At 40.9% G+C, this 23,238-nt stretch overlaps 2 protein-coding genes across 2 annotated transcripts in view; both read left to right on the top strand.

Moving 5' to 3' along the window:
• Positions 1-5,760, top strand: part of DARS1 (aspartyl-tRNA synthetase 1) — a 37,560-nt gene extending 31,800 nt beyond the window's left edge. The window contains exons 10-16 of the mRNA XM_041408397.1: positions 89-236; positions 1,383-1,529; positions 2,501-2,543; positions 3,166-3,246; positions 3,744-3,855; positions 4,253-4,324; positions 5,130-5,760. Of these exons, the coding sequence (XP_041264331.1) occupies positions 89-236; positions 1,383-1,529; positions 2,501-2,543; positions 3,166-3,246; positions 3,744-3,855; positions 4,253-4,324; positions 5,130-5,221 (695 nt within the window). The 3' untranslated portion in view covers positions 5,222-5,760. The remainder of the gene's footprint in view (positions 1-88; positions 237-1,382; positions 1,530-2,500; positions 2,544-3,165; positions 3,247-3,743; positions 3,856-4,252; positions 4,325-5,129) is intronic.
• Positions 5,761-9,827: 4,067 nt separating this feature from the next.
• On the top strand, positions 9,828-22,683 carry MCM6 (minichromosome maintenance complex component 6). Its single transcript, XM_041405859.1, has 17 exons — positions 9,828-9,962; positions 10,742-10,888; positions 11,461-11,571; positions 12,058-12,307; positions 12,958-13,123; positions 13,203-13,348; positions 14,233-14,383; positions 14,785-14,926; positions 15,199-15,340; positions 15,469-15,576; positions 16,123-16,278; positions 17,311-17,439; positions 18,290-18,451; positions 19,512-19,647; positions 19,922-20,089; positions 20,955-21,094; positions 21,724-22,683. Exons 1-17 carry the CDS (start codon positions 9,850-9,852, stop codon positions 21,835-21,837), a joined length of 2,481 nt encoding a protein of 826 aa, XP_041261793.1. The 5' UTR covers positions 9,828-9,849; the 3' UTR covers positions 21,838-22,683.
• Positions 22,684-23,238: the final 555 nt, after the last annotated feature.

Here is a 23,238-nt window from a genome sequence, read left to right as displayed (position 1 = left end):
GTCTGTCTAATCCAAATGATGGTTGTTATTTTTCCAACAGGAATGATAATTTCAGGTCAATTAGAATTTCTGTTGTTTAATTTTACAGTTTTTAGAGCTGAGGACTCCAATACACACAGACACCTTACTGAGTTTGTTGGTCTGGATATTGAAATGGCTTTTAATTATCACTATCATGAAGTGGTAGATGAGATTGCAGATACCTTGGTGCAGATATTCAAGGGGCTTCAGGAGAGGTAATAAAAGCATTTCCTTCTTTTAATGAGCAACTTTGTTTGCTTGACATCTCTTACACTGTGGAATGAAGCAGACCAGCCTTTTATCCTCAGTTTGTCAGATAATCATTGGTAATCTGATTTACAACACAACTTTGAAACATATTTTTGCTTTGCCCTTAACTATTTCTTTGTGCCTGACTTCTAAGGTGCACTCAAGCCATAGGCCAGTAAACTACTTTTAGCATCTGCTGGAGTATGCTGGCTTGCACTAAGAAACCTGCTGTCTGCTGTTGAAAGGGCTTCCTAAGATAATTGATCAATCCTTCATTTAAAATGTCATTCACTAAGAAACCTGCTGTCTGCTGTTGAAAGGGCTTCCTAAGATAATTAAATTATTAAAATTAAATGTCATTAAATTAAATTAAAATTAAAAGCATTAATTTAAAATGTCATTATTTTTTTGCCACTACTGGTAGATTGTTCTGTTTCAAAAATTATTTTAATATCTACTATATAAGAAAGTTTTCTTGAATAAAAGTTATTAGACCAGCCTGCACTTTTCCCATGATAATGGCAAGGATTATTTTCCATTATTCACAGTCTAACTCATTAAAAAGCCAGGTTAAGAAAGTTTTCTTGAATAAAAGTTATTAGACCAGCCTGCATTTTTTCCATGATAACAGCAAGGATTATTTTCCATTATTCATTATTTCCATTAACTCATTAAAAAACCAGGCTAGAAGTTTAGGAAGTGGTGTCCATTTGCTTACAAATTAGACTGTTTTGCCAGCAGATATGCAAATCTTCATCTGTCCAGAAGAAAATTTCTTGTTTATATTTGAATATTACTCAAATCAAAAAAGAACCCAGATAAATACTACACATCTAAGGGGTGATTTCAGTGTCTTTACTGTGAAAATTTGACCGAGTCAATTTTTTCTTACAAAAGGGATTAAACAGAAGTAGTAGTAAAATATTAACATCAGTGAAATAGATGCATTCACTTTGTTGAAACAATTCATTACAGAATTTCTCTAGAAGTGGTTTTAATACAGTTTTTATGTTGCAAGAGGGACCTCTTGTGGCAAAATCACAAAATCCTTATTAGGTGCAAGGTCTTGACTATTTTGTATTTGGCTTCTGTTCTTGTTTCTTTGTTTGTAGATTCCAAACTGAAATTCAGACAGTGAGCAAACAGTTCCCGTGTGAGCCATTTAAGTTTTTGGAGCCAACTTTGAGGCTGGAATACCGTGAAGGTGTGGCCATGCTTCGAGAGGCTGGTGTGGAGATGGGTGATGAAGAAGATCTCAGGTACTTGGCAGGATGTAACTGTCTTGGGAAAGTGGTAGTGAAGTGTCAGTTTTGTAGTGAGCACCTGGCAGCCCTCAATAAGGAGCCACAGCTTTTAGAGGAATAAACAGCACTTCTGTGCAGATCTCTTGACAAGTAAATGAGTGGATGTGAAAATAATTCTTTCTTTTAACATAGACTATAGCTACAAACTCTGAAATCTGACAGGAAATAACTAACAACGTAAAGTGGAAGTAACTTGAACATTCTAAGGAAGAAAAATGTTTGTTTGTCCAGCAATTGCAGTCCTTCACGTGAATTGTCACGTCTTTGAATAGGGTTAAGCAAAAAGATTCTGCTTCCTTAAGGTCTTTCTTTTAAGTAACACCTTTCCATTTCTTCTTTCCACCTCTCAGGAGAATGACTAAACATTCTTGATGAATTCCCATTGATTTACTGAGAGATACAAACTTTACTAAAGACATTAAATGAATTAAAACATTTTTGTTCTTCTCCATAATATATCCAGGACCATTAGGGTATACTGTGTGATGTTAAATTAAATAATCTGTGCATCAAATAAAGTTTCCATCATAAGAGTTGGATGGAGAAAAATCATTTCCTCGTAAGTGTTCATGTGGTTCTCACTTAGTGTGTCATACACAAGATGTATGGCAATGGGAAATAGAGTACACAGTTCTTTAGCAATCAGAATATGGTAACTAGGAAGAAGTTACATTGAGAGCAAGACTATTTTTAGGTACCAGTTAATTTATGGGATTTCTAGGACCAATACGAAGTATTTAGAAACAAATAAATGTGCTTTATTTTGCAATTTCTGTGTGCACAACCCAAAACAGTCAGAAACAAGTACTAGTTTTTCTGAGAGTCAGGGTGCAGCAGCTCTGTAGCTGTAATCTTTTGGGCTTTGTGAAGTATATCATCAGTACAAGTTCGAATGACTTCATTTTAATGATAATAATCTTTTTCAGCACACCTAATGAAAAGCTCCTGGGACGCCTGGTAAAGGAAAAGGTAACAATTATTTTAGAGTAAATAAATTTGTCACTGAATGTGAAACCTGATACTGTGGAGTCATAGGGTTGGTGTAAATACCTACATGTAAACAGTATCTCAGAACATGCAGAAGTTGTGAAGAGTTGGTGATTACCATTTTTTAATTGACTGCATTTCCATTTTGGTGCTGTGTATTTCATCTATTGTCAGTTTTGTCTTTGTCATTAATAAGCAGTTTCAAACCATTTTCAGTCTTTTATATTTATTTCTTTCATATGTTGTACTGAGGATACCAAACAGGCTAGTATGTCCCAAAGCCACTTCTTAGTTTGCTTCAAAAAAAGCAAACCAGATTCTAAAATCTATAGGAGAAGATGAGGTCTTTTGAGGGGGAAAAAAAAAGTACTTGTTACAGCAACACATTTTACTGCTGTAAAGCATTTGTGAGTTTACACTAGAAATAGTATTGAAAAACTGAGAAAATGCACCACTTGTATTGATAAGTTAGACTATATTGTGGGAAGCTGTTGGGAAATATGTTTTAATTTTATTTCAAAGATTCATTGGTTCTGTCTTTCTCTTGTAATTTGTTTTTTATGGAGTTTTCTCTTCTACTAACTGTTCTAAATTACTTTTTCAGTACGACACAGACTTCTATATTCTTGACAAATATCCTCTTGCTGTGAGGCCTTTTTATACAATGCCAGACCCAGCCAACCCTGTAAGTAAAATTCCTTGTTATTCTCAATTTTTTTTTCTTTTTTTTTTTTTTTTAGTTTAAATTATTCCATATAGGTATAACTTGACAATACAGATAAAGTGTATGAATATGACCACAGAATCATTGAATGGTTTAGGCTGGAAGGGACCTGGTTAAAGATCATTTAGTTCCAGCCTTGCTGTAATTAAAATCATGATAACAGGATCAGGTCAGTGTTTCATGACTTTGTATGATGTTTTCAGTTACTCTTCACTGGTGAAAACATACCAGAAGGAAATGTGCAAAAACTAGGAGAGCTTTTTGAAGAGATCTCCATGGTCAAACACTGGTACCATCACTGAAAAGTGGCAAAAACATTCTTCCAGGGCAGCAGACACTTTAGGCGAAAATCAGCCTTTTTTACAGCTTTGGATATCAGAAAATTAGGTTATTGAGAGGTAAATATTCGCAAACTATGGAACTGTAGGTAGGAAATAAACTCCTTTTTGTGTTTCCAGAAAACCTCTAACTCGTATGACATGTTCATGAGAGGGGAAGAGATCTTGTCTGGAGCTCAGAGAATTCACGACCCCCAGCTGCTGACAGAAAGAGCCAAGCATCATGGCATTGGTAACAAGGCAGTTTAAAAGAGCATAAGTCCTGACTTGATTTGTGTCCTTTAGAGGAAGAATTTGGGCCAGAATTTCTTATATGAGTGTAAAATCAGAGTTCTGTTTCATTCTTACTGTTAATCCATCTAATTCTGTTTAACCATCTAGAGTGAGGTATTAAGAAACTAGTGGGTCTTGCACAAACACCTTGTTGAATAGTTACTAATAAAATTATGTAACAGAATGTTACATAATTACAGTCGTAAATTCTAGATAGCTCTGGACAATTTACATGTTCAATGAGTAAAGCCTCACTATTAGTCATTTTTTTTTATATGCTTGTAGTCCTGCAGTCACTTGTCTGTTTGGCTTGGGGTTCATTAAGCTGGTGAGAAACCAATATTTTTCTTTCCTAGATTTGGAGAAAATAAAGGCTTATATTGACTCCTTTCGGTTTGGTGCACCTCCACACGCAGGTGGTGGAATAGGTAAGTATCTGGTTTTTGTTTAGTCTGAGCTTAACTTAAATTGCTCAGTCCCAAGCAGAGTTCAGTATAAAATTCTGAGTAGTGACCTTGTTAGGTCACTATTTGTGGGGCTGTTTATTCTGGAGAATATAAGAAGAGAAGTTCAAATTTAAAGATCATCATAAAATAAATAGGCAGAATACTGGTGCCACAGTCTGGTGAGTTTAAAAAGAAAGTGATCACAAGAAAAAGTGATCACTAGCCAGGCACATCACTTTCAAATTTGACCACTGAGGGAAATTTAAGGAAGCAAGAAAAGAGTGTATTATGTGCGGATTTATCAAAGTCATAATCATACCAGCAGCCACTGGTCTCTGTGTATTTGATGAAGGTGTTTTGCAGTGAGGAGAAACAAGTGATTGCTTCTTCATCTGTTTGGGAGCATGCAACATTTGCAGGTAATTCAAAATAATTTAGGGCTGTCAGAATGACATCAAGGAAGCTGAAGCTGCATCTTTTCTTCACAGTAGATGGTCCTTGTGGCAAAGTACCAGCCAAACAGGAGATGCCATGAGAATTATCACTGGGTTCATGCTGTTCCAGGTGGAAACCTTAACCTAGGAGCTGTGTGGAAAAACAAGTGTGCATCTGGGTTCCACCCATCATGGCTGGGGTGCTTATAGCCCCAAGGATTAGGAAGTGCCTGCCTTATGGGCTGTGCTCACACTGCTGTGTGAGGCTGGCTCCAGCTGGGAAGGACCTGCAGCTCCTTTGGGGTTTTGAACAAAGACTGTTGGTGCTGATGGGTTGTTTTCATCTGCTGCAGGGCTGGAGAGAGTAACCATGCTGTACCTGGGGCTGCACAACGTCCGTCAGACCTCCATGTTCCCGAGGGATCCCAAACGCCTGACGCCCTGACAGGAGCTGCTCTGAGAGTTGGAATGCTCTGCCCTGCAAATAGGGTCTGACTGCTGGCATAGCCCCTGCTGCTGATGAACGTGTATTGATTGATTTGAGCATTGTGATATGCAATTAAAAACAAAATTCTCCTTTATTAAGTGCCACAGTAATTTTTTTTTATCCTTAGTTGTTTATTTAAAGGGAAATATTTCAACAGATCAAGACTTTGTATTGGCAACTGCACGTTTTTAATGAAAATGGGATACTTGGAATTAGTATTTTAGTGCCACATTAAATTGTATCATTTTTCTAAACATTTTAATAAATTATGCAATAACCATTTTGCATTTTTCACTTATGTCAGCAAGATTGAATATTCTGAAGTACTGGCTCCAAGATAAAGTGACTGGATGCTTGCAATTTAAAAATCTGGAGAGACCAGCCAGTTGATAATTTACATGAGTGTCAGGTAGGGAAGCAGGTGAGAACGTTCTTAACAAGAAATCTTAGTAAGAAGTTGTTAAAATAGGTTGAAATAAAGCTCTCAAAGTAAATTAGATACAAATCTGTCTGGTTTTTTGCTTGATCCTCACAAGATAATGAATCAACAAGGCTTTTTTTAGTTTGTTTTTCTTAACTGATATAATAACTGTCTAAAGTTTAGATTTATTTTCTGTCTTCTCCCCATTCTTTTGAAAGTTGTATAAAAGCCATAGACCTGGTCTTTATTTTATGCAACTATTTCAGAATGGCTGTAACTTTACATTCTCATGGAATGCACAAGGGATATATAATCACAGAAAAGAAATGGATAGTGAGTTTGAGAGTGTTTTCCTTCCTGTGTTTTCCTACCTGACCCAGCCTCTGATATAACAAACAAAACAAGGATTTCATGCATATTTTACCAAGTGAAAAAAAACCCAAAATTATGTAAGCCAATCTGTCTCAGGGTGCTTTTTTATTTTTAAATGCTGTGAACAGCCCAACTTTGTACACTTAGAGAAATTGAGTGTTTCTGTAAGTCAGAGTACTTCTGAAATTCTTTCTAGACATACTTTTTCTCAGATGATTCACTTACTTGAACTCCTCAATTTGCAGCAGTGCACAATGCTATTTCTCATCGTCGTCCTCCTCCTCCCAAGCCAGAGAATGCTCCCTGCATTTGAAGAGGCACCAGTGAATCTGAAACTTCCTTTTGTAGACTGCATCTGAGAGCTGGTTTTCAAATTTAAAACATTTTGTAAGTGTTGCTGCCAAAGAGCAAAGAATTAAATTCCTGACTTGGGTACTGCAATAGTTGCTCTAATATTCATACATATTTGTAATTCCTGACTTAATTTTTGTTTAACATTTTACATGATCAAGCTTTCAGTAGGAGGTATGGTGTGGATGGTCTGTGTTATTGTTGCTACCTTGATTTTTAAATGTCAGAGAAGTCACATATTGGTTATGCTACAGAAAGGTCAGTGAGGCTGTGTATAAATTGTGTAGAGTTTCACAAAAGGGCAAATCATCTTTGCAGCTGCCATTGAACAAGACTTAATTTTGGTGTCTTATGACAAGAGTTCTCCATTAGAAAACAATCATACTAAAGGTCAGTCAGGTAAAGACTGGAAATGTGGAAGTTAAACTTTGTTTAGAAGTCACACAATTCAAGGAATAACACATAGCAGCTTCGCTTACGAGTCTGTTGTAATTAATTTACTGTGGAATCTTCCCCAAATGATTAACTTGAAAATCTCATACTGTAACCAGATGGGCTTTGCAAAGATAAGTAGATTATAAACACAGCTCATTGTTACAGACTTACTACTGATGAATCCAAGTTTCAAAACAGTTATTTATTTAGCTAAGCCAACTGGAATTAATTCCATTTAATTACCTTTGTTCATACAGAACTGCTAATATATTCCACTTTGGATGTGCATTCTTCTAACCAGGAGCAAAATTATAGACTTCAATTTCCTGTATAAAAAAGTATCCCTGTTTCTTGCTCTAGATTTGGCAGCAAGTTTTGTGTATACATGCCTGTAACAACTGTGCTTATACCAATTCTTTTAGGAGTTACTCAAACTCATGCTGTACCTTCATTTATTCACAGTAACTGCACAAGGACAAGAATTCAGATGGAGGCCCTGATTCCTTTGTCTGCTCCATCCATTCATGCAGCCTTTCTTAGCTAACAGAAAATAATTATGATCATAAATCAAAATACAAAATGCATTTGTCCTGAGTGTCATCTTAACAGATACTTTAGTGGCAGCTGCACAGTGCTAGAACTTAGTTTGAAACCCTGCAAATAATAAAGGTCTAGAAGACCTTTATGGTGTTTTGATAGGAAGCAAGTCTGCTGTAATAGTTCTGGAAAAGTAAAACCTGTACTATCCTTCATTTCCAGTAACTTGCAGGAAGTTTACCAGTTTACAAGGAGTCCACATTGCTGCTGCCTCTCCACCAGGTAAAATGGGTTTGTTCATGATATATAGATGGTAATTGCAGTAGTGCAGTTTTTTTAAACTAAGGAACTATAAAGCATATTGTTTAGGGTAGCCAGGGAGTCTGCTCAGAGCAAACACAAAGCTTCAGTTTGCTTCTGAAGTTTAACTGCCCTGTTTTCCTGTGAAAACCCATCTGTGTTCACTGAGCTGTCTGATTCTGCCCAGTGGGAAAGGGGACTCAGGCTGTTCTTTTGGAAGCCAAGTGCAGGCCTGGCTCCCCACGGCTGCCCACACCTGCTGGGATAACCCTGGTGGGCAGCACCTCACAGCTGCTTGCTCCCTGCCCAGTGGGCCAGGGCAGGAGGAAGGGAAGGAAAAAAGCAGAAAAACTTTGTGCTTTCACCTGGTGCCTGTCAATTCCAGGCATATTGGACAGCACTCCATGTGAAAGTAAGGGGTGGAGGAGAATGCCTTGACAGTATCCATTGTGGAACACCATATGGCTGCCTTGGATTCATACTGGGGTTCCAGAAACTTCCCCAAACAGATTTTAATTATTTACTGTTTCTTCTTTGGGTAATTGTAGATTCTTTTTTGAGAGAGAGAAATAATCTAGGATGGATTATTTCTTTTAAAACAAACCTCACAACCAACTTGTGTGCATTTTTCTTAGTATTATCTCACAAAAAATGGAATTTACTCAGAAGTGTTTTAAAAATTACCAATTTAGTTCTACAGTCTCTTACTTTCTTTACTATTTTGCAGTTAAGTCTCTGTTCACTATATGGCAAGTGCACTGTGATATGAACAAACACTGCTGCAGGAGCCTGCTGCTGCTGGCACTTCTGAAAGGGTTTCAAAACTGAAAAAGAGCCCTTAGCTGCTCTAATTACAGCAAAATTCCCAGTTTAGGCAGAGATTAATGACTTTGCAGGTGGCAGAGCAGCTCTAAGCAATTTTTCATAGATGTTGAAGCGGTTCCTGCTGGCAGGTGCCGTGTGCCAGCAGCTGCCATTCGGGAATGGCTGTCAGCCATGGCACCGCTTGGCAAATGTTGCCTTCAGCCATCCTGCAGTGGAGCCAATGAGGAATCAAGTGTCCAGGCTGTGGCCTGACCCTCACCTGGTGTAGTTTGCACCCTTTCCACCTGGGCTGGTTCTTCAGAAGCTGGAAAGGCTCCTTGGCGCGTCTCCTCCGCAAGCAGCTGCCCAAGTGCCTCCTGCTCACATTGTGGGGATTCCCTGGCTTGGGGATTCCTCAGTGGTGCCCTGGCCACACCACATAAATTTTAACTCCAGCTACCATAGCTGATTTCTTCGTGGAGACAGCAACAAAGCAATGTCGTGTGGAAGCTTCACTGCAGCTGCTGTGCTGAAGCTGCCCACAGCTGACACCTCCATCCCTATTGTTCTGGCATCTCCAGAGTAAGAAGGACATGAAACTGTTGGAGCAAGTCTACAAGAGGGCCGTAAAGTTGATAAAAGGAGTGGAGCTCCTCACCTGAAAAGACAGGCTGGGGATGTTGTGGATGTTGAGCCTGGAGAAGAGTAGCTTGTGTGGAGAATCTCAAAGCAACCTTCCAGTATTTGAAGGGGCTACAGGGAAGACTCTTTGTCAAGAACTGTAGTGACAGGACAAGGGGAATGGAGACACATTGAAAAAGGGGAATTGAACTGAGATATTAGGAAGAAATTCTTCACCGTGAGCATGGTGAGACAGTGGAACAGGTTGCTCAGGGAGGTTGTGGATTCCCCATCCCTGACAGGGTGCAAGACCAGGTTGGATATAAAGCCCTGAGCTCCACGGTCAGGTGGGAAGTGTTCCTCACATGGCAGGTGGGTTGGGACTAGATGATCTTTAAGGTCCCTTACAACCTCTTAGCATTCTATGCCTCTGTTTCTCAGTGGGAAACGCTGTGCTGCTGTGGCACAGCTCTAGGCCGTCCGCAGCACCGAGCAGCTCGCTGCCAAGCCCACGGCGGGCCCCGTTCGTTGTCCGGGGCGGGGCACGGCACTACCCCGGCCGCCGCCTCAGAGCCCGCCCTCAGCCCCGCCCGCCCCTCAACTTTGGCGCGAAAACGGCCGCGAGGGGCGGCGCTTTGCGGCACAGCGGCCGCCGATTGGCCGGCCAGCGGGCGCGCGGCCCACGTGGTACGCGGCGTGGCGCGAACCGCTGTGGGGCCGGCCCGGGGCAGCGGCAGCGATCGGGATGGATCTGGCAGTGGCGGCGGCGGGGGGCGCGGGCGCGGCGCCGCAGCTCCAGCAGATCCGCGATGAAGTGGCCGAGAAGTGCCAGAAGTTGTTTTTGGACTTCCTAGAGGAGTGAGTACCGGGGGCCGGGCCTGGCCGCGGGCGGACAGGGTCGGCAGCGGGTGGCGGGCCGGCAGCGCCTCACGGACGGGCCGCCATTTGGCGAGATCCTGTCAGGGCCTGGTGCTTCCTGCCCTTGGCGTTCAGCTGGAAAAGCTCTGCTGTGGTCTCAGGCTCTGCAGGGAGGAGCCTGATAAGAGAGAACTTAGGATGTCCTGGAAGTGTCCAAGGCCAGGTTGGATGTGGCTTTGCGCAGCCTTGTCTAGTGGAAGGTGTCCCTGCCGCAGGGGATTGAAACAAGATTCTAAACCAAACCGTTCTATAATTGTATGGGTTTTTTTAGGCGCATTTGGTCCGTTTTAACAAAGTTTTGTCACAGCTGTGTTGCAAACCCTTTCCAGGGTGTTAGACATTAATACATCTGGCTCGCTGTGTTTTGCCTCCTGAGGGGCCCATCCGCATCAAATAAGGAAACCATTAACATCAGCCGGAGGAAACAAAACGTTTTTTGCTGATGCAGAGTCATTGTTAAACCTTAAATAAAATTTTGTCTGGCACTGGGACAAATTTGCTGCTGTATGAAATGTTAATCCCGTGTGTCTGTGTTAGGGTGTGAATAGAGCAGATGTAGCAACGGTGTGGAAAAAGAAATATTGTTGGAAAAGGGCTTTGCAAGGGACTGTGGGATGCCTTAATGTGAGTGATCCTTTTCTCTGTCTTTTCTCCTGAACTCGGAAGTATTCAGCTGCTGTCTGTTGTGTGACTGAAACGTTTTCCCGAATCACTTTCAGGTTCCAGAACAGCGATGGGGAGGTCAAGTACCTGCGAGACGCTGAAGAACTGATCCGGCCAGAGCGGAACACGCTGATCGTCAGCTTTGCGGATTTGGAGCAGTTCAATCAGCAGCTCTCTACCACTATTCAGGAGGAATTTTATAGGTAAAACGTAGAGTGGAGTTTTTTCAGGTAAAGCTGAGCCCTGCTGGAGCCTCAGGCACATAATGTCTTGCTTGTATGTAAAAAAATAACAGACTTATCTTTTTTCTGCATCCTAAAACCACTTATATATATATATAAGATTTTGGTTTTTTATTGGCTAAAAATGTTTCTCAGTGGATGCCTCTCTGGAAACCACGAGTTAATCAGATACTTGCATTTATTGTGGTAAAGAAGTAGGTGGTCAGTATGAGAATACAGAATAAAATCTAAAATTTCATGCTCTGGCAATATTTTATTGAGTTGGTCACTTATTTTGAAGATATACTTCTTAACATAAGGATAAAAGTGTCATAAAATGAGACTTTGAAAAGTTTATTTTTAAACAATAGTACAAATAACATTATTATGTAGCGATCTCACAGTTAGCATATTTGCAGTGTGTTTTTTGGGTTATACAACATAGGATTAAAAGCCAGAACCTGGAAATCAGTTACAAGCTTTGATGTAATCTAAAGCAGAGAAGGCATTTTGATAGCTTCTCTAAAATTTGAAATTTTTTCCCCATATTTCAGGGTTTATCCATACCTGTGTCGAGCAACAAAGACTTTTGCCAGAGATCACGGAAATGTTCCTGCAAACAAAGATTTTTATGTTGCATTCCAGGACCTGCCTACCAGACACAAGTAAGATGTTTATTAATTCCAGAAACTTGTGCTGTTTTACTACCAGGGAAAAACGTGTCAAAGCATGCTGAAAATATTTTGGTTATGTAGTGTGAAATGTGCAATTGGCCAGTACAGTTGTGACAAAGTTTCCTGATCTTGTGCAGGAGATTTTTTGACACAGTTTTTCATTTGTAAATCACACTCAGATACTTAAATTCATTATGTTTCACAAACAAGTGTAACCTCTCTAGTTAAAAAAAAAATAAAATTGGTGTGTGTTGTTTTTGAAGTACCAGTGATGTAACTTTTGCATCAGTTTGACCTTTAGTATTAATCTAGAAATTTATGTAAAATCATAAAATGAGCATATATTGCAGTAAGTTTGTTTCTTTTGTTTGTTACAGCAGTTTTTTAGTCAGAGTGACACTACACTGTATCTTAGTACCCTGGGCCTAAAACTGTCAGCTCAATAATTTAATCCTTGTGAATTTCTGTTTTAAACAGAATTCGAGAACTGACTTCAGCAAAAATTGGCTCCCTGCTGCGCATCAGTGGGCAGGTGGTTCGTACCCACCCCGTGCACCCAGAGCTGGTCAGTGGAACCTTCCTGTGCCTCGACTGCCAGACAGTGATCAAAGATGTGGAGCAGCAATTCAAATACACCCAGCCAAACATCTGCAGAAACCCAGTCTGTGCCAACAGAAGGAGATTCCTGCTGGACACAAACAAATCAAGATTTGTTGATTTCCAAAAGGTACAGGGGTGATGTTGGGGAGTGATGACAACCAGTAATGTTCCTGTGGTAGTTGGAAGGTGTTGTTTGTACTTCTGCGTGTTGAAGATGGGTAATTTTTGTTCTGTCAATGTCAAGAAAAGACCTCAAGAAAAGGCATTGCAATTTATGCAAAAAGTTTCTTCCTGTCTCTGGAAGACTTACGTTTAAGAATGGGAAATTATTCATTTTGTTGTGTGACATTTATTGTCTAAGTAAGTCACCAAAACCCCACATATTTGAGTCAGAGTTAGTCTCGTGCTGACAGTACATCAGATCTAGCTACTTTATACAAGTATGAAAAGAGGTGCTTATGGGTATCTGCAGTCTTGCTCTTCCAGGTTGATTTACTCTCACAAATGCTCATCACTTCACATCCCACAACAGTATTTTATGTCAGCCACATTAACTGAAATGTTGGGGTTACCGTTCAGAATTGTCACTGTGGCCCTTGTACATCCTCTAAACTGCTCCAAGGCTCCTTAGACGCTGATTAGTGAGGGGATTTTTGTGTGTTGTATTGTGAGAGGGATTGACGTGGATAGCAGCAGTCAGATCTGTCAGCAGTGTAGCTTTGGAAGCACTTTCAGACCTGGTGGCGTGCTCACTGTTGAAGCTTCTCTCCGTGCCAGGTGCGCATCCAGGAGACGCAGGGCGAGCTGCCGCGGGGCAGCATTCCGCGCAGCCTGGAGGTGATCCTGCGCGCGGAGGCCGTGGAGTCTGCGCAGGCGGGTGACAAATGTGACTTCACCGGCTCGCTGATTGTCGTGCCTGACGTGTCCCAGCTCTCCACACCAGGTTTGCTGCTGCTCGTGGTCTCTGTGAGGCGTCCTTCCTGTGCTGGGAGGTGCTGTCCTGACTCCCGTTTCCCTGGCAGGGTTACGTGCAGAAACCGGCTCGCGGGTGACGGGTTCAGAGGGCTACGAAACCGAAGGCATCCGAGGGCTGCGCGCCCTCGGCGTCCGGGAGCTCTCCTATAAGCTCGTCTTTCTGGCTTGTTATGTAGCACCAACAAATCCACGGGTGAGTCTGCAGAGAAAGGAGATTTAAAGGTGTTGGTGATTTCTGTTCTGTATGGTTTTCCCTCAAATTAGGGAGCAGGAATGGGTAAAGCTTTAAGTGTGCATGTGTGCCACCTTTCTGTGTTGGTTTGACTGTCTTTATATTCTCATTGAATTTACATAGCAAAGTCATTTTCTTGTCTTTGTTGCTTGTAGCATTTTTCACAGATGTGATTATTTGCCAGTGTTACAGTTTGTTCTAAGCAGCTAACTGGCACATGTATTTCCATTCAGCTTTCATCCATTTCTGCAGCATTTTCTTTTCTTCCAGGAAATCCTATTGCTGCATTTTGTCACAGGAAAAACAGGGATCCTTTTTGTTCCCTCTGGTTTATCCAGTGACATCTTGGGATGTTACTACAATATGAGTAATACTAACTACATCTGGGTTTTGGCATGGTGTGATACTGTAATCTGTCATTCTGCTAAGTGCATCACCATCACATAGGATAAAAAGAGCATGTTCTGAGAGTAGAAGTTTCTGGCCCCCATTTCAGAGCATCAAAAGACCTTGGAAGTTCCAGTTAATGTAAGAATGCTTACAAAGACAATTTTAGTCAAAGGAAGTCATATTGGTTTTACTCTTTTTTTAAATCTCTGTACAAGCACCTCACTTGGGATTTTCTCACTAACTAAAGTTACACCATTGATTTTGCCTGCTAGGAAATTGGGTATTGGTTTTTAAAGATATAAGGCGATGAGGTTACTTAGCCTAAGGGTGGCTTTTCAGAATGTGTTCCTCCCATTTAGATTTCAGAGCAAGTTTTTGTGACCTGTCTGCTCACATTCATTAGTGATTCTGTTACTACTTTTATTGCTGTTTTATTTCCTGTTTGTTTGTTTTAGTTTGGTGGAAAAGAGCTCCGAGATGAAGAACAGACTGCAGAAAGCATTAAAAACCAAATGTCTGTGAAAGAGTGGGAAAAGGTTTTTGAAATGAGCCAAGATAAGAACCTTTACCATAATCTGTGCACCAGCCTCTTCCCCACTATCCACGGTAAGAATCCATTTGTGCCCTTAGAGAGGGAAGATTTCACTTGTGTAAATATTAATGCATTCCTTTTGCTGTCTCTGTAGTTTTTGGGAAAGGTTGAAAGCCCTGTGCCAGCTACCACAGACTTTCCCCTTCAGCACTGGTTGTGCTAGAACAGGAAAATCTTACTTTTTGAGTATTTGTGGTGTTTAATCATTAAGGCCTGCATCCCAGTCTGAAGGGTTGGGTTTGATGTCAGGTGTTCTGCTACTGAACCCTACAGGTTTTAGTGGATGCTTAGCAAATAGGTGGATTCCAAGCAGAAGTGTCCAAGTGCTCTAAAATTCTAGTGGGATGAAGGTTTTTTAAATAGGAGAATTGTGGTGGTTTTCTGGATGTTTAGTTTAATGTCTTTTCTGGGGCAGGTAATGATGAAGTAAAACGTGGGGTCCTGCTGATGCTCTTTGGAGGAGTTCCCAAAACCACTTCAGAAGGCACTTCATTGCGTGGGGACATCAATGTTTGTGTTGTTGGTGATCCAAGTACAGCCAAGAGTCAGTTTCTAAAGTAAGATCAAGATCTAGCCTTTAAATATTGTCCAGTGTGCACTGTGCCTTTTTCTGTGTTAACTGTAGGAAAGGGAGGTAAAATACTTGAAAGTGTTTCCCATACGTTGTGTGGATGTGATTGAAGTATTTGAACAGGGCTAAAGCAAACTCAACATACAAATTTCCAAATGTTTTCAAGGGATGTTGACTACTAAAAATGCGAATTAATTGCACATTTACAAATACCAGAGGTAGGTGCAATACTGGAGGTTTTATTCCTCTTTTCCACAGGCACGTGGATGAGTTCAGTCCCCGTGCTGTGTACACCAGTGGCAAAGCCTCCAGCGCCGCGGGTCTGACGGCGGCTGTGGTCAAAGATGAGGAGTCCCACGAATTTGTCATTGAGGCTGGAGCACTCATGCTGGCAGATAACGTGAGTCTAGGAAGGGGAGAGGTTCCTCCATCCCTAGAATGAGTTTGATTAATGACAGAGAGCCCTAAATTGTCTTAGTGATGATTTTTTTCATAAGTGGCTGAATTATTTTTGTTCTTCTCCTGCAGGGTGTTTGTTGCATTGATGAATTTGACAAGATGGAGGTGCGGGATCAAGTAGCCATTCATGAGGCAATGGAACAGCAGACAATTTCCATTACTAAAGCTGGAGTGAAGGTAGCTTGCACTACTCCTCTGTGTAGTCTGTAGCATCACCTGACTGTTTGTTACATGTGCTGATGTGGCACCTGCCAGATCTTCATGTCATCTCTGCAACTGCCTCACTGTGGCAGGGCAGAGATCACTTGTTGCAAAGTTTTTGTGGGCACATTCCCAAAGAAGGTCAGAAATGCTACTGAGAGTTAAACAGTAGTGAACAAGAAACAGAAAATGGGAAAAGCCTAACCTTGAAGTAACCCCAAGAAAGGTTACAGAATGGTGTGTGTTTGTAGAAAAACAGGATCTTGTGAAGCAGTTTTAAGGGCTTGTTCCATATTATTGTCAAGAGTGTGGCAATGTTTCAGTATTGATCATCAAACTGTGTCTCGTGGCAGAGACCTGGTTAGAAAGAGCTTTTTGGTGGAGTTTGGGTGCTTTTGAGGAGTGATTGTTGTAATACCTGCATTGAACTCCACCTAAAAGGTGAATTTGAGTCGCAATGAGTTGGTTTAGGAAGTGGTCACAGATACAGATGTTTTTAATTTATTTTTTTCCCTCTGTCAGGCTACTCTGAATGCCAGGACCTCCATTTTGGCTGCAGCAAACCCAGTTGGTGGCCGCTATGACAGATCCAAGTCACTGAAACAAAATATCAACCTGTCAGCTCCCATCATGTCTCGCTTTGATCTCTTCTTCATCCTTGTGGATGAGTGTAATGAGGTAATTTTAAGGAATTATAGAATAGTTTGTGTCAGAAGAGATCCCTGGAGGTCTCTAATCTAACCTTGCATTCAAGCAGATCATTGAGAACAGTTTGCCAAGACTTGACCTGGTGAATTTTGAGTATCTCCAAGGATGGAGATTCTGCAATGTCTCCAGGCCCCTGCAATATGTGACAACTCTCATGTGTTCAAAAATAATAACTTTTATATCTAATCAGAATTTCTCATGGTCAGTTCATGTGGGTTGCCTCTAATCCAAGGACTGTTTGGCTTCATCATGTCTGTGCTGGCCAGTAAAGCAGTTGCTTTCCTTTCAAGCTGAACAGACCTTGCTCTTCTACTTCTCACGCATCATGTTCTCCTGCCCTCTGACTGTCTTGTTGGCCCTCTGCAATTTTGACTGAAGCAAATCTCATGAGGGGGTCTTGCTCCTGCTTTTCTGCTCTGTCTGTGCAGCTAAAAGCTGGCAGTACAAATTTGAACATACTCTGCTGAATACAAGGATACTGCCTTTTCATCCTGTAGTGGTTTGACCTGCAAACTTAACACCATTAGTCATTTTTACAAATGGCTGGTCACTAAGGCTGAGACTGCTGCCACCTGTCTGTGTAGCATTTGCCTTGGGAATGCATGAGATCCAGAGATTAATGTTGGTTCAGCCACTGTTCTGCTCAGAGTGATTATCTAATTGAGAAGGGACTGGTGAGAGAGACAGAGCAGGCTGAAAATGAAGGAAGTTCCCACGCTGCAAAGTGCTACTTTCTGCCTGTTCTCTGGCTAACTTGTAACCCAGGAGAGTTCCAAGGTTATAAATCCTAAAACTGCCTTTTATCCCTCCTCTGCTGTGTTTCCTTGTACTGAAAACCCCCAGAGCATTCTCCTGGACCTCGTGGCAGAGAGTTTGACTACTGGAAAGTGTAGCTGTGCCATGAGGATTACAAGTAAACAGGGGGAATGGGAAGGAAGAATAGAAGTGTTGTCTTGCTCTTTGGCTGGTGCTGTGCAAGTGATGCTGACACCCATATCCTAGGTGGTAGATTACGCCATTGCCCGGCGCATTGTGGATCTGCATTCCAGAGTGCAGGAGTCTGTTGACCGCGTCTACTCCTTGGATGATATCCGAAGGTATCTGATGTTTGCAAGGCAGTTTAAACCAAAGGTAATTTTACTTTTTAAGTGAACTGTGGAACAGTTGTTTTGTCTGAGGAGGTCCAAAGGAACAGTCGCTCTGCAGTAGGCTTTTCTCCAGCAAACACCAAGACACTTGGGGTAGTGTTTTCTCAAGGAAAGAGCCATAAACTCAGGTTATTACCTAGAAACAGAGAGTATTTTGGAACCTGGTGCTCCTAAACTCCAGAAACCCAGTCAGCCCAGCTGAGACTGTTACAGTCCGTGACAGTTCTTAGCCTTTGTCTAGAACAACTGAGGGATCACTTCATGGCCTTCTCATACCTCACAGGCATGGGTTATTCAGCATGGCTGCTGCAGAGGTTCTTGTATTTTATTGATTACTGCTCAATCAGTTTGTGTGTCTTTGTTTTAAAAGGGTATTGTGCCTCTATATCTTTGCTTTTTGGTAAAATACAGAACATGGGAAAGTGGTCTAACTGCAGATTTTTTTGGGGTCTATCCAAGTAGCAGCTTGGAAGGGCTGTGTGTTGGATTTTTCATAAGTCTATAAACAGAACAGTCTAGTAGGGACAGACATGAATTATGTTTGGAAACAAGTCAGTGGGAGAGAAAAATCGAAATTATAAAACAATCTACTGTAAAATAACTAATGCAGCTATGTACTTACTGTAATGTCATTGTCATTGATAAGTGTAATCATTATTACAACATAATTTCAACATAATGTGATTGCCATTATACTTCCATAGAGTTTGTGTGTAGCACAGAATATTTCAGATAAAAGCAGCAGCCAGTACAGCAAAGGCTGTACACTGCCAATCTAATGCAAGAAAAAAAAGCTTTAATACTGTGACCACTGGAACTCTGATGCCACACAGATATCCAAGGAGTCCGAGGACTTCATAGTGGAGCAGTACAAGCGGCTGCGGCAGCGCGATGGCTCTGGAGTGACCAAGTCATCCTGGAGGATCACAGTGAGGCAGCTGGAGAGCATGATCCGCCTGTCCGAGGCCATGGCCCGCATGCACTGCTGTGATGAGGTATCAGGGGCTGGATGGAGGTTGGGGGAAATGTTCATGGAAATGTGTGGGAGTTGTGCCTTTGCTGTTTGACTCTGACATTGAACATAGTCCAGTGGGGAAGAGAGCTTGAGTCGTGGTCATACTCAGTCTGAGTCTGTATGCCAGAAACACTGCTTTTAAGGGATGACTTGTAAAACTGATGTCAGCTGGTCCAGACAGAGAGCTTGCATGATTTTGTATCACAGCTGTGTCAGCACGCAGCCTCCTACCTGTCAAATCATGACAGTCACCAACTACTATCAGCCAGAGCTGTTGGCAGTTTCTTTCCGGATCTTTCACAGTTTGTAATATCTTGGCTCTCTTCCATTTGCAATCTAAAAAGCCAAAGTTCATCCAAGTATCTGGACCTCCCCAAGAGTATGTGTGATCTGAGCTCCTGCTCCCATTAGTCACTGCTGAAAAGCACATTGTGTTCTGGCTGTTAACTGTAGTGTGATTACTGTCCCTCTAGTCCTTGCTTTCAAACCCAGCAGGCCTTTTGAAATGTTGATTAGAGGCTATGTGACACATGCAGGGATGGAACTTTGCTCACTGGTTGTGTAAGGACACCCTTTGGGTTCCTTTAAATTAAATTGGGCTTATAAAGAAACAGATAGCTTTTAGGTTATGGCTCAGCTACAGGTGATTTTTCCAGTTTTTGCTTTTGAGTTCTGGAGGAGAGTATCATTAATTACATCTCTCTCTCTTTCATATTGTCTCTGTTCAGACCCATTTCTTTCATGTTTCTTTCTCTACTGATTTCTTCTAAATGTTCTTGGCTTAGTAAAAATTTTATCAACTCCACGTGATTGCTAATCCTGAAAGATTAATCAGGCTGCTTTTCCCTCCATAACTTTGCATGACCTTGGAGTACCTCTAGTGAGATATAATTTAACTTGCAGAGTATTTACTGCTTAGGATTAATCAGCTGAGATGTGTAGATCTCTTTGTCAGAGTCAGAGATGAGTTTCTGGAGCTGTTTGAAAACTAGAAGCGCCCCTGTGCCTGTGTAAAACATGTTTCTTCAAATCTTCCTCAGGTTCACCCAAAACATGTGAAGGAAGCTTTCAGGCTTTTAAATAAGTCCATCATTAGAGTTGAGACTCCTGATGTCAATTTAGACCAAGATGATGGACAGCAAATGGAGGATCAAGAAGACCAAGATGGAGTCAATGGTAAATTACTTACAGAAATTTTTTTCAAAGGGAAAAGTCCTTCCACTCTTTACAGCTTACCTTGACTGAGCATGTGCTTCTCTTCAGTTTCTCGCCTGTTTCTCATCTAATGAGCTCTAGAAATCTGGGCTCCTGTTCTTAACTCTCTTGCTTCTGCAGCCTCCTTCAGCACCTCACCTGGATGGTCAGCACAAGGCTTTTCAGCACAAGTGGCTCAGAGTATTAAATAACTAAAAGATGTTGAAGCTTTAAACGTGGGTATGTGTCCACACAGGTGAGGCAGAAGCTCCAGCTGGGGTCAATGGTCTTGTGAATGGGATCAATGGCCATTCTGAGGATGTGAGCAAGGATGCTGCACCCAAGGCTTCTCTCAGGCTGGGCTTCTCTGAGTACCGACGCATTTCCAATCTCCTGGTGCTGCACCTCAGGAAAGCAGAGGAAGGTAAGAATTTCTTTACTGCAAAGAAGGCAGACCCTGAATTCAGTGAATTAGTGTATAGCTTGCTGTTGTACATGGGATTTTCACTCCTGTTGAGACAACAAACTTGTCAGGTCAGGTGTAGACCTATGGTCATATGACAGTAGTACATCTGGTGATGGAAATAGGACTTCCTGGAGTTTCTAGCTCTGTTACCTTAGTCATTTATCAAAACCCATTAAGCTGAGCAGCATGCCCTCAGAGTAGAGCCAGAAGAGGATTTGTAGCACACAGTGGTGTAACCCAGCTAGAAGAATCTGCAGCAGTGATAACTGGAGCAGGAGCTTTAATGCATTCCAGCAACCACAGCCTGTCTTAAGCAAATGGCTGGATTAGTTCTTCAGAAGCTAAAATATTTCAGTTGCAATGAGACTACTCCTGTAGTGAAATGCAGCAGTTGTCTCATAGCAGTTACTAAAGCTACAAAGCTTTTGGAAGGGTGTGGAGATGACAGTGTCTGTTCAAATGCTGAGTACGTGTAGAAAAGTGACTCCTCTGGCTTTGTGGGACTGATTTTTCTTTAGCCCTTACTTAGAGTAAAGGTGTGATTGTTTTTTCTTGAAGCTGAAGAGATTTGGAAGCCACTTGAAAGCACAGAACTGAAAGCTTCCATTCTCAATCTAATTATCTCCAATTAAACCATTACACAGCACTCTCCTGTGCAAAATATGGTGCTTTAAGAAAGAACCCTTAAGTCTGACTTTTCCTAAACGTCTTTAAAAGCATGTTTCTCTCTTCACCGTTGTGGATGTTAATGTAAATCCTTTTCTCCTATGGTTTGAGTGGTAGTTTACTGCTGCTGTGTTTATGCAAATTATTTTCTCTGCAGAAGAGGATGATGCAGCACTGAAGAGGAGTGAACTTATTAATTGGTATCTAAAGGAAATTGAATCTGAAATCGAATCTGAAGAAGAACTAATAAATAAAAAGAAGATCATAGAGAGAGTCATTCACCGACTTACACATTATGTATGTATGGAGATGTGTGGATAGTGAAAAAGGGTTTTTTGACTTGTATAGGGTATAACGTATATTAAAATGTTTCATTTTTAATAGAATACATTCCTGTTTGGAAAAATCTGTTTTGTTTTTCCACTGATTGATACAGTATAAATACCTTCTTTATTTAACACCGATTACAGCACAACCCGCTGAAATAAATTAGAGATGTGTATAAGTTTCAAGTGCTATACTCAGTCACTATAGAAGTGTGATATTTTTCTGTATTTCTATAGTATTGTTAGACATTAGGATACAAAAATACAATGAACTCTTGTATTCAATGGATAACCTTAAGTCAGAGGGTTATGAGGGCATTTTGGAGAAAAAAGTATGACAAAATAAACTACTTTTCACTTTCAAGGCACAAAACCATTACATTGGAAAGCACTAGGCTGGAAAGTTCCCAGAGTGGATACAACATAGAAGTGATTGCCCCTGAATGCTGTTTTTAAGAATCTCTTAGAGGAAGTTCACAATTAAAATGGTTAAGTAATTAAAAAGAGGTCCTACCAATACAAAAATATAATACATGCTTTTCAAAGAGTACAAACCAACCTCTCTGCCCTTGTTTTAACACAGCTCTTTGTGTGTTGCAGGACCACATTCTGATTGAACTGTCCCAGACAGGACTGAAAGGATCCAGAGAAGAGGAGACTTTTGATGATGATCCATACCTGGTTGTCAATCCAAACTATCTGCTGGAGGACTGAGGGCTGAGAATGGCATTGTAGAGCTGACTGGTTGCAAGTTGGAAAATGCTTTCTTTTCTTGCAGGGGTTGCTATGTGGCTAATTCCTTAAATTCCTCTGACTGTGCCAGAGTGTGGTCAGTAATATGTGATTTCTCATTTACACAGAGCATACCTTGAAAGCTTTTAAAGACATGACACACATGTATTAGTTCTACTGTTAGCTCTGAATTTCAGTGCCATCATCTGGATGCAGAGGAGAATCATCCAATAGCTTTTTTCATCATCAAGCTATGTAGATGTTTCTGTTTTAAATAAGATTAATTTTACATTGTTATTCTTTTGCAGACATTTTATGCTATAGGTTTTTACTGGCTTTCTTATTAACATAAATAAAAACTCATTAAATGTTGAGGGTGGGTTTCTTGTTACTCACATGTGAGATTGCTGTTTTCTATGCCTATCATTTGAGGCTGAAAAATATAGTGATCTAAATGTTTAATGTCTTAAGGAAGACCAAATTTCCCGGATGACTGATGCTCTTTTTTAAGAATTTTTTTTATCTTCCTGTAATAGACAATGAGAAATTGATTGCTTTTCTTTCTTTTTAGATGGACTAAAGATGTGCAGGCTCCTGTTGCATATATCAAGTAGAAAATAGCAAATAGCCAAGCCCAAAGCAAGGCTTTAAGTCAGCAGGGCAGAAATCCCCACCTTGATGAATGTCTTGACTTGTAAGTGAATTAAAAACTGCCACCATTTGTGAGGGATTTTTAAGACTATATTTGTAAACCTGTTTGAAGATCTTTCTATAAGAAAACTTTGCTTGAATTTCTGCTCTCAATTTTTTTACTGTAAACTAGAGGGTTATTAAATTATCTATTAAGAATTTAAAATACCTGAATATTTGTCTTGTTTCTTGGATCAGCACTATCCCATCACAGGGCACTAACTCCAACTGCAGTAACTTCTCCACTCATTTATTTCATAAGCCACATTTTGGCAAATTCTACATTTCATTAAAAATAGCCACCCACCTGCAATAATACTTTCATGTTATTCTATATTGTTCCTTTACTTTCAGCATAACAATAGGAAGATGTTTGGCCTTCATTATGTTTCTCCTTCTCCTCCTCTGAATCTTAGTTTGAAAAGAAATAGTCTTCATGGAGGGGAAAGTATTTTTTTCCTGCTTCTTTCCGCAGTTCTGTAGGCTGAGGGGTTTTCTCTGAGTTAATGCAGCTCTACTGAAAAGTAAGCACCAGGTGGTGCTGTAAAGTCAATTTTTAAACGTGCTATTCAGACATCAGAGTGGAGGGAACTTGTTCAGAACACTCAGCACAGTGTTATAGTGAGCTCTTTAGGGCTTCCTGGGAAAAAATCATCTGGGAGTCAAATAGAGTCAAAGTACACAAATTACAAT

This window comes from Onychostruthus taczanowskii, unplaced genomic scaffold, assembly GCF_017590055.1.
Source record: "Onychostruthus taczanowskii isolate IOZ18803 unplaced genomic scaffold, ASM1759005v1 scaffold10, whole genome shotgun sequence".
Classification (NCBI taxonomy): Eukaryota; Metazoa; Chordata; class Aves; order Passeriformes; family Passeridae; genus Onychostruthus; species Onychostruthus taczanowskii.
Note: the sequence above shows the minus strand (reverse complement) of the source record. Positions and strands in the feature narration are given on the sequence as shown.

Coding starts and splice junctions, on each gene's coding strand:
- MCM6 (XM_041405859.1), top strand. CDS start 9,850: ATGGATCTGGCAGTGGCGGCGGCGGGGGGCGCGGGCGCGGCGCCGCAG. Junction 18,452..19,511: donor GCATGCACTGCTGTGATGAG/GTATCAGGGGCT, acceptor AATCTTCCTCAG/GTTCACCCAAAACATGTGAA. Junction 19,648..19,921: donor AGACCAAGATGGAGTCAATG/GTAAATTACTTA, acceptor GTGTCCACACAG/GTGAGGCAGAAGCTCCAGCT.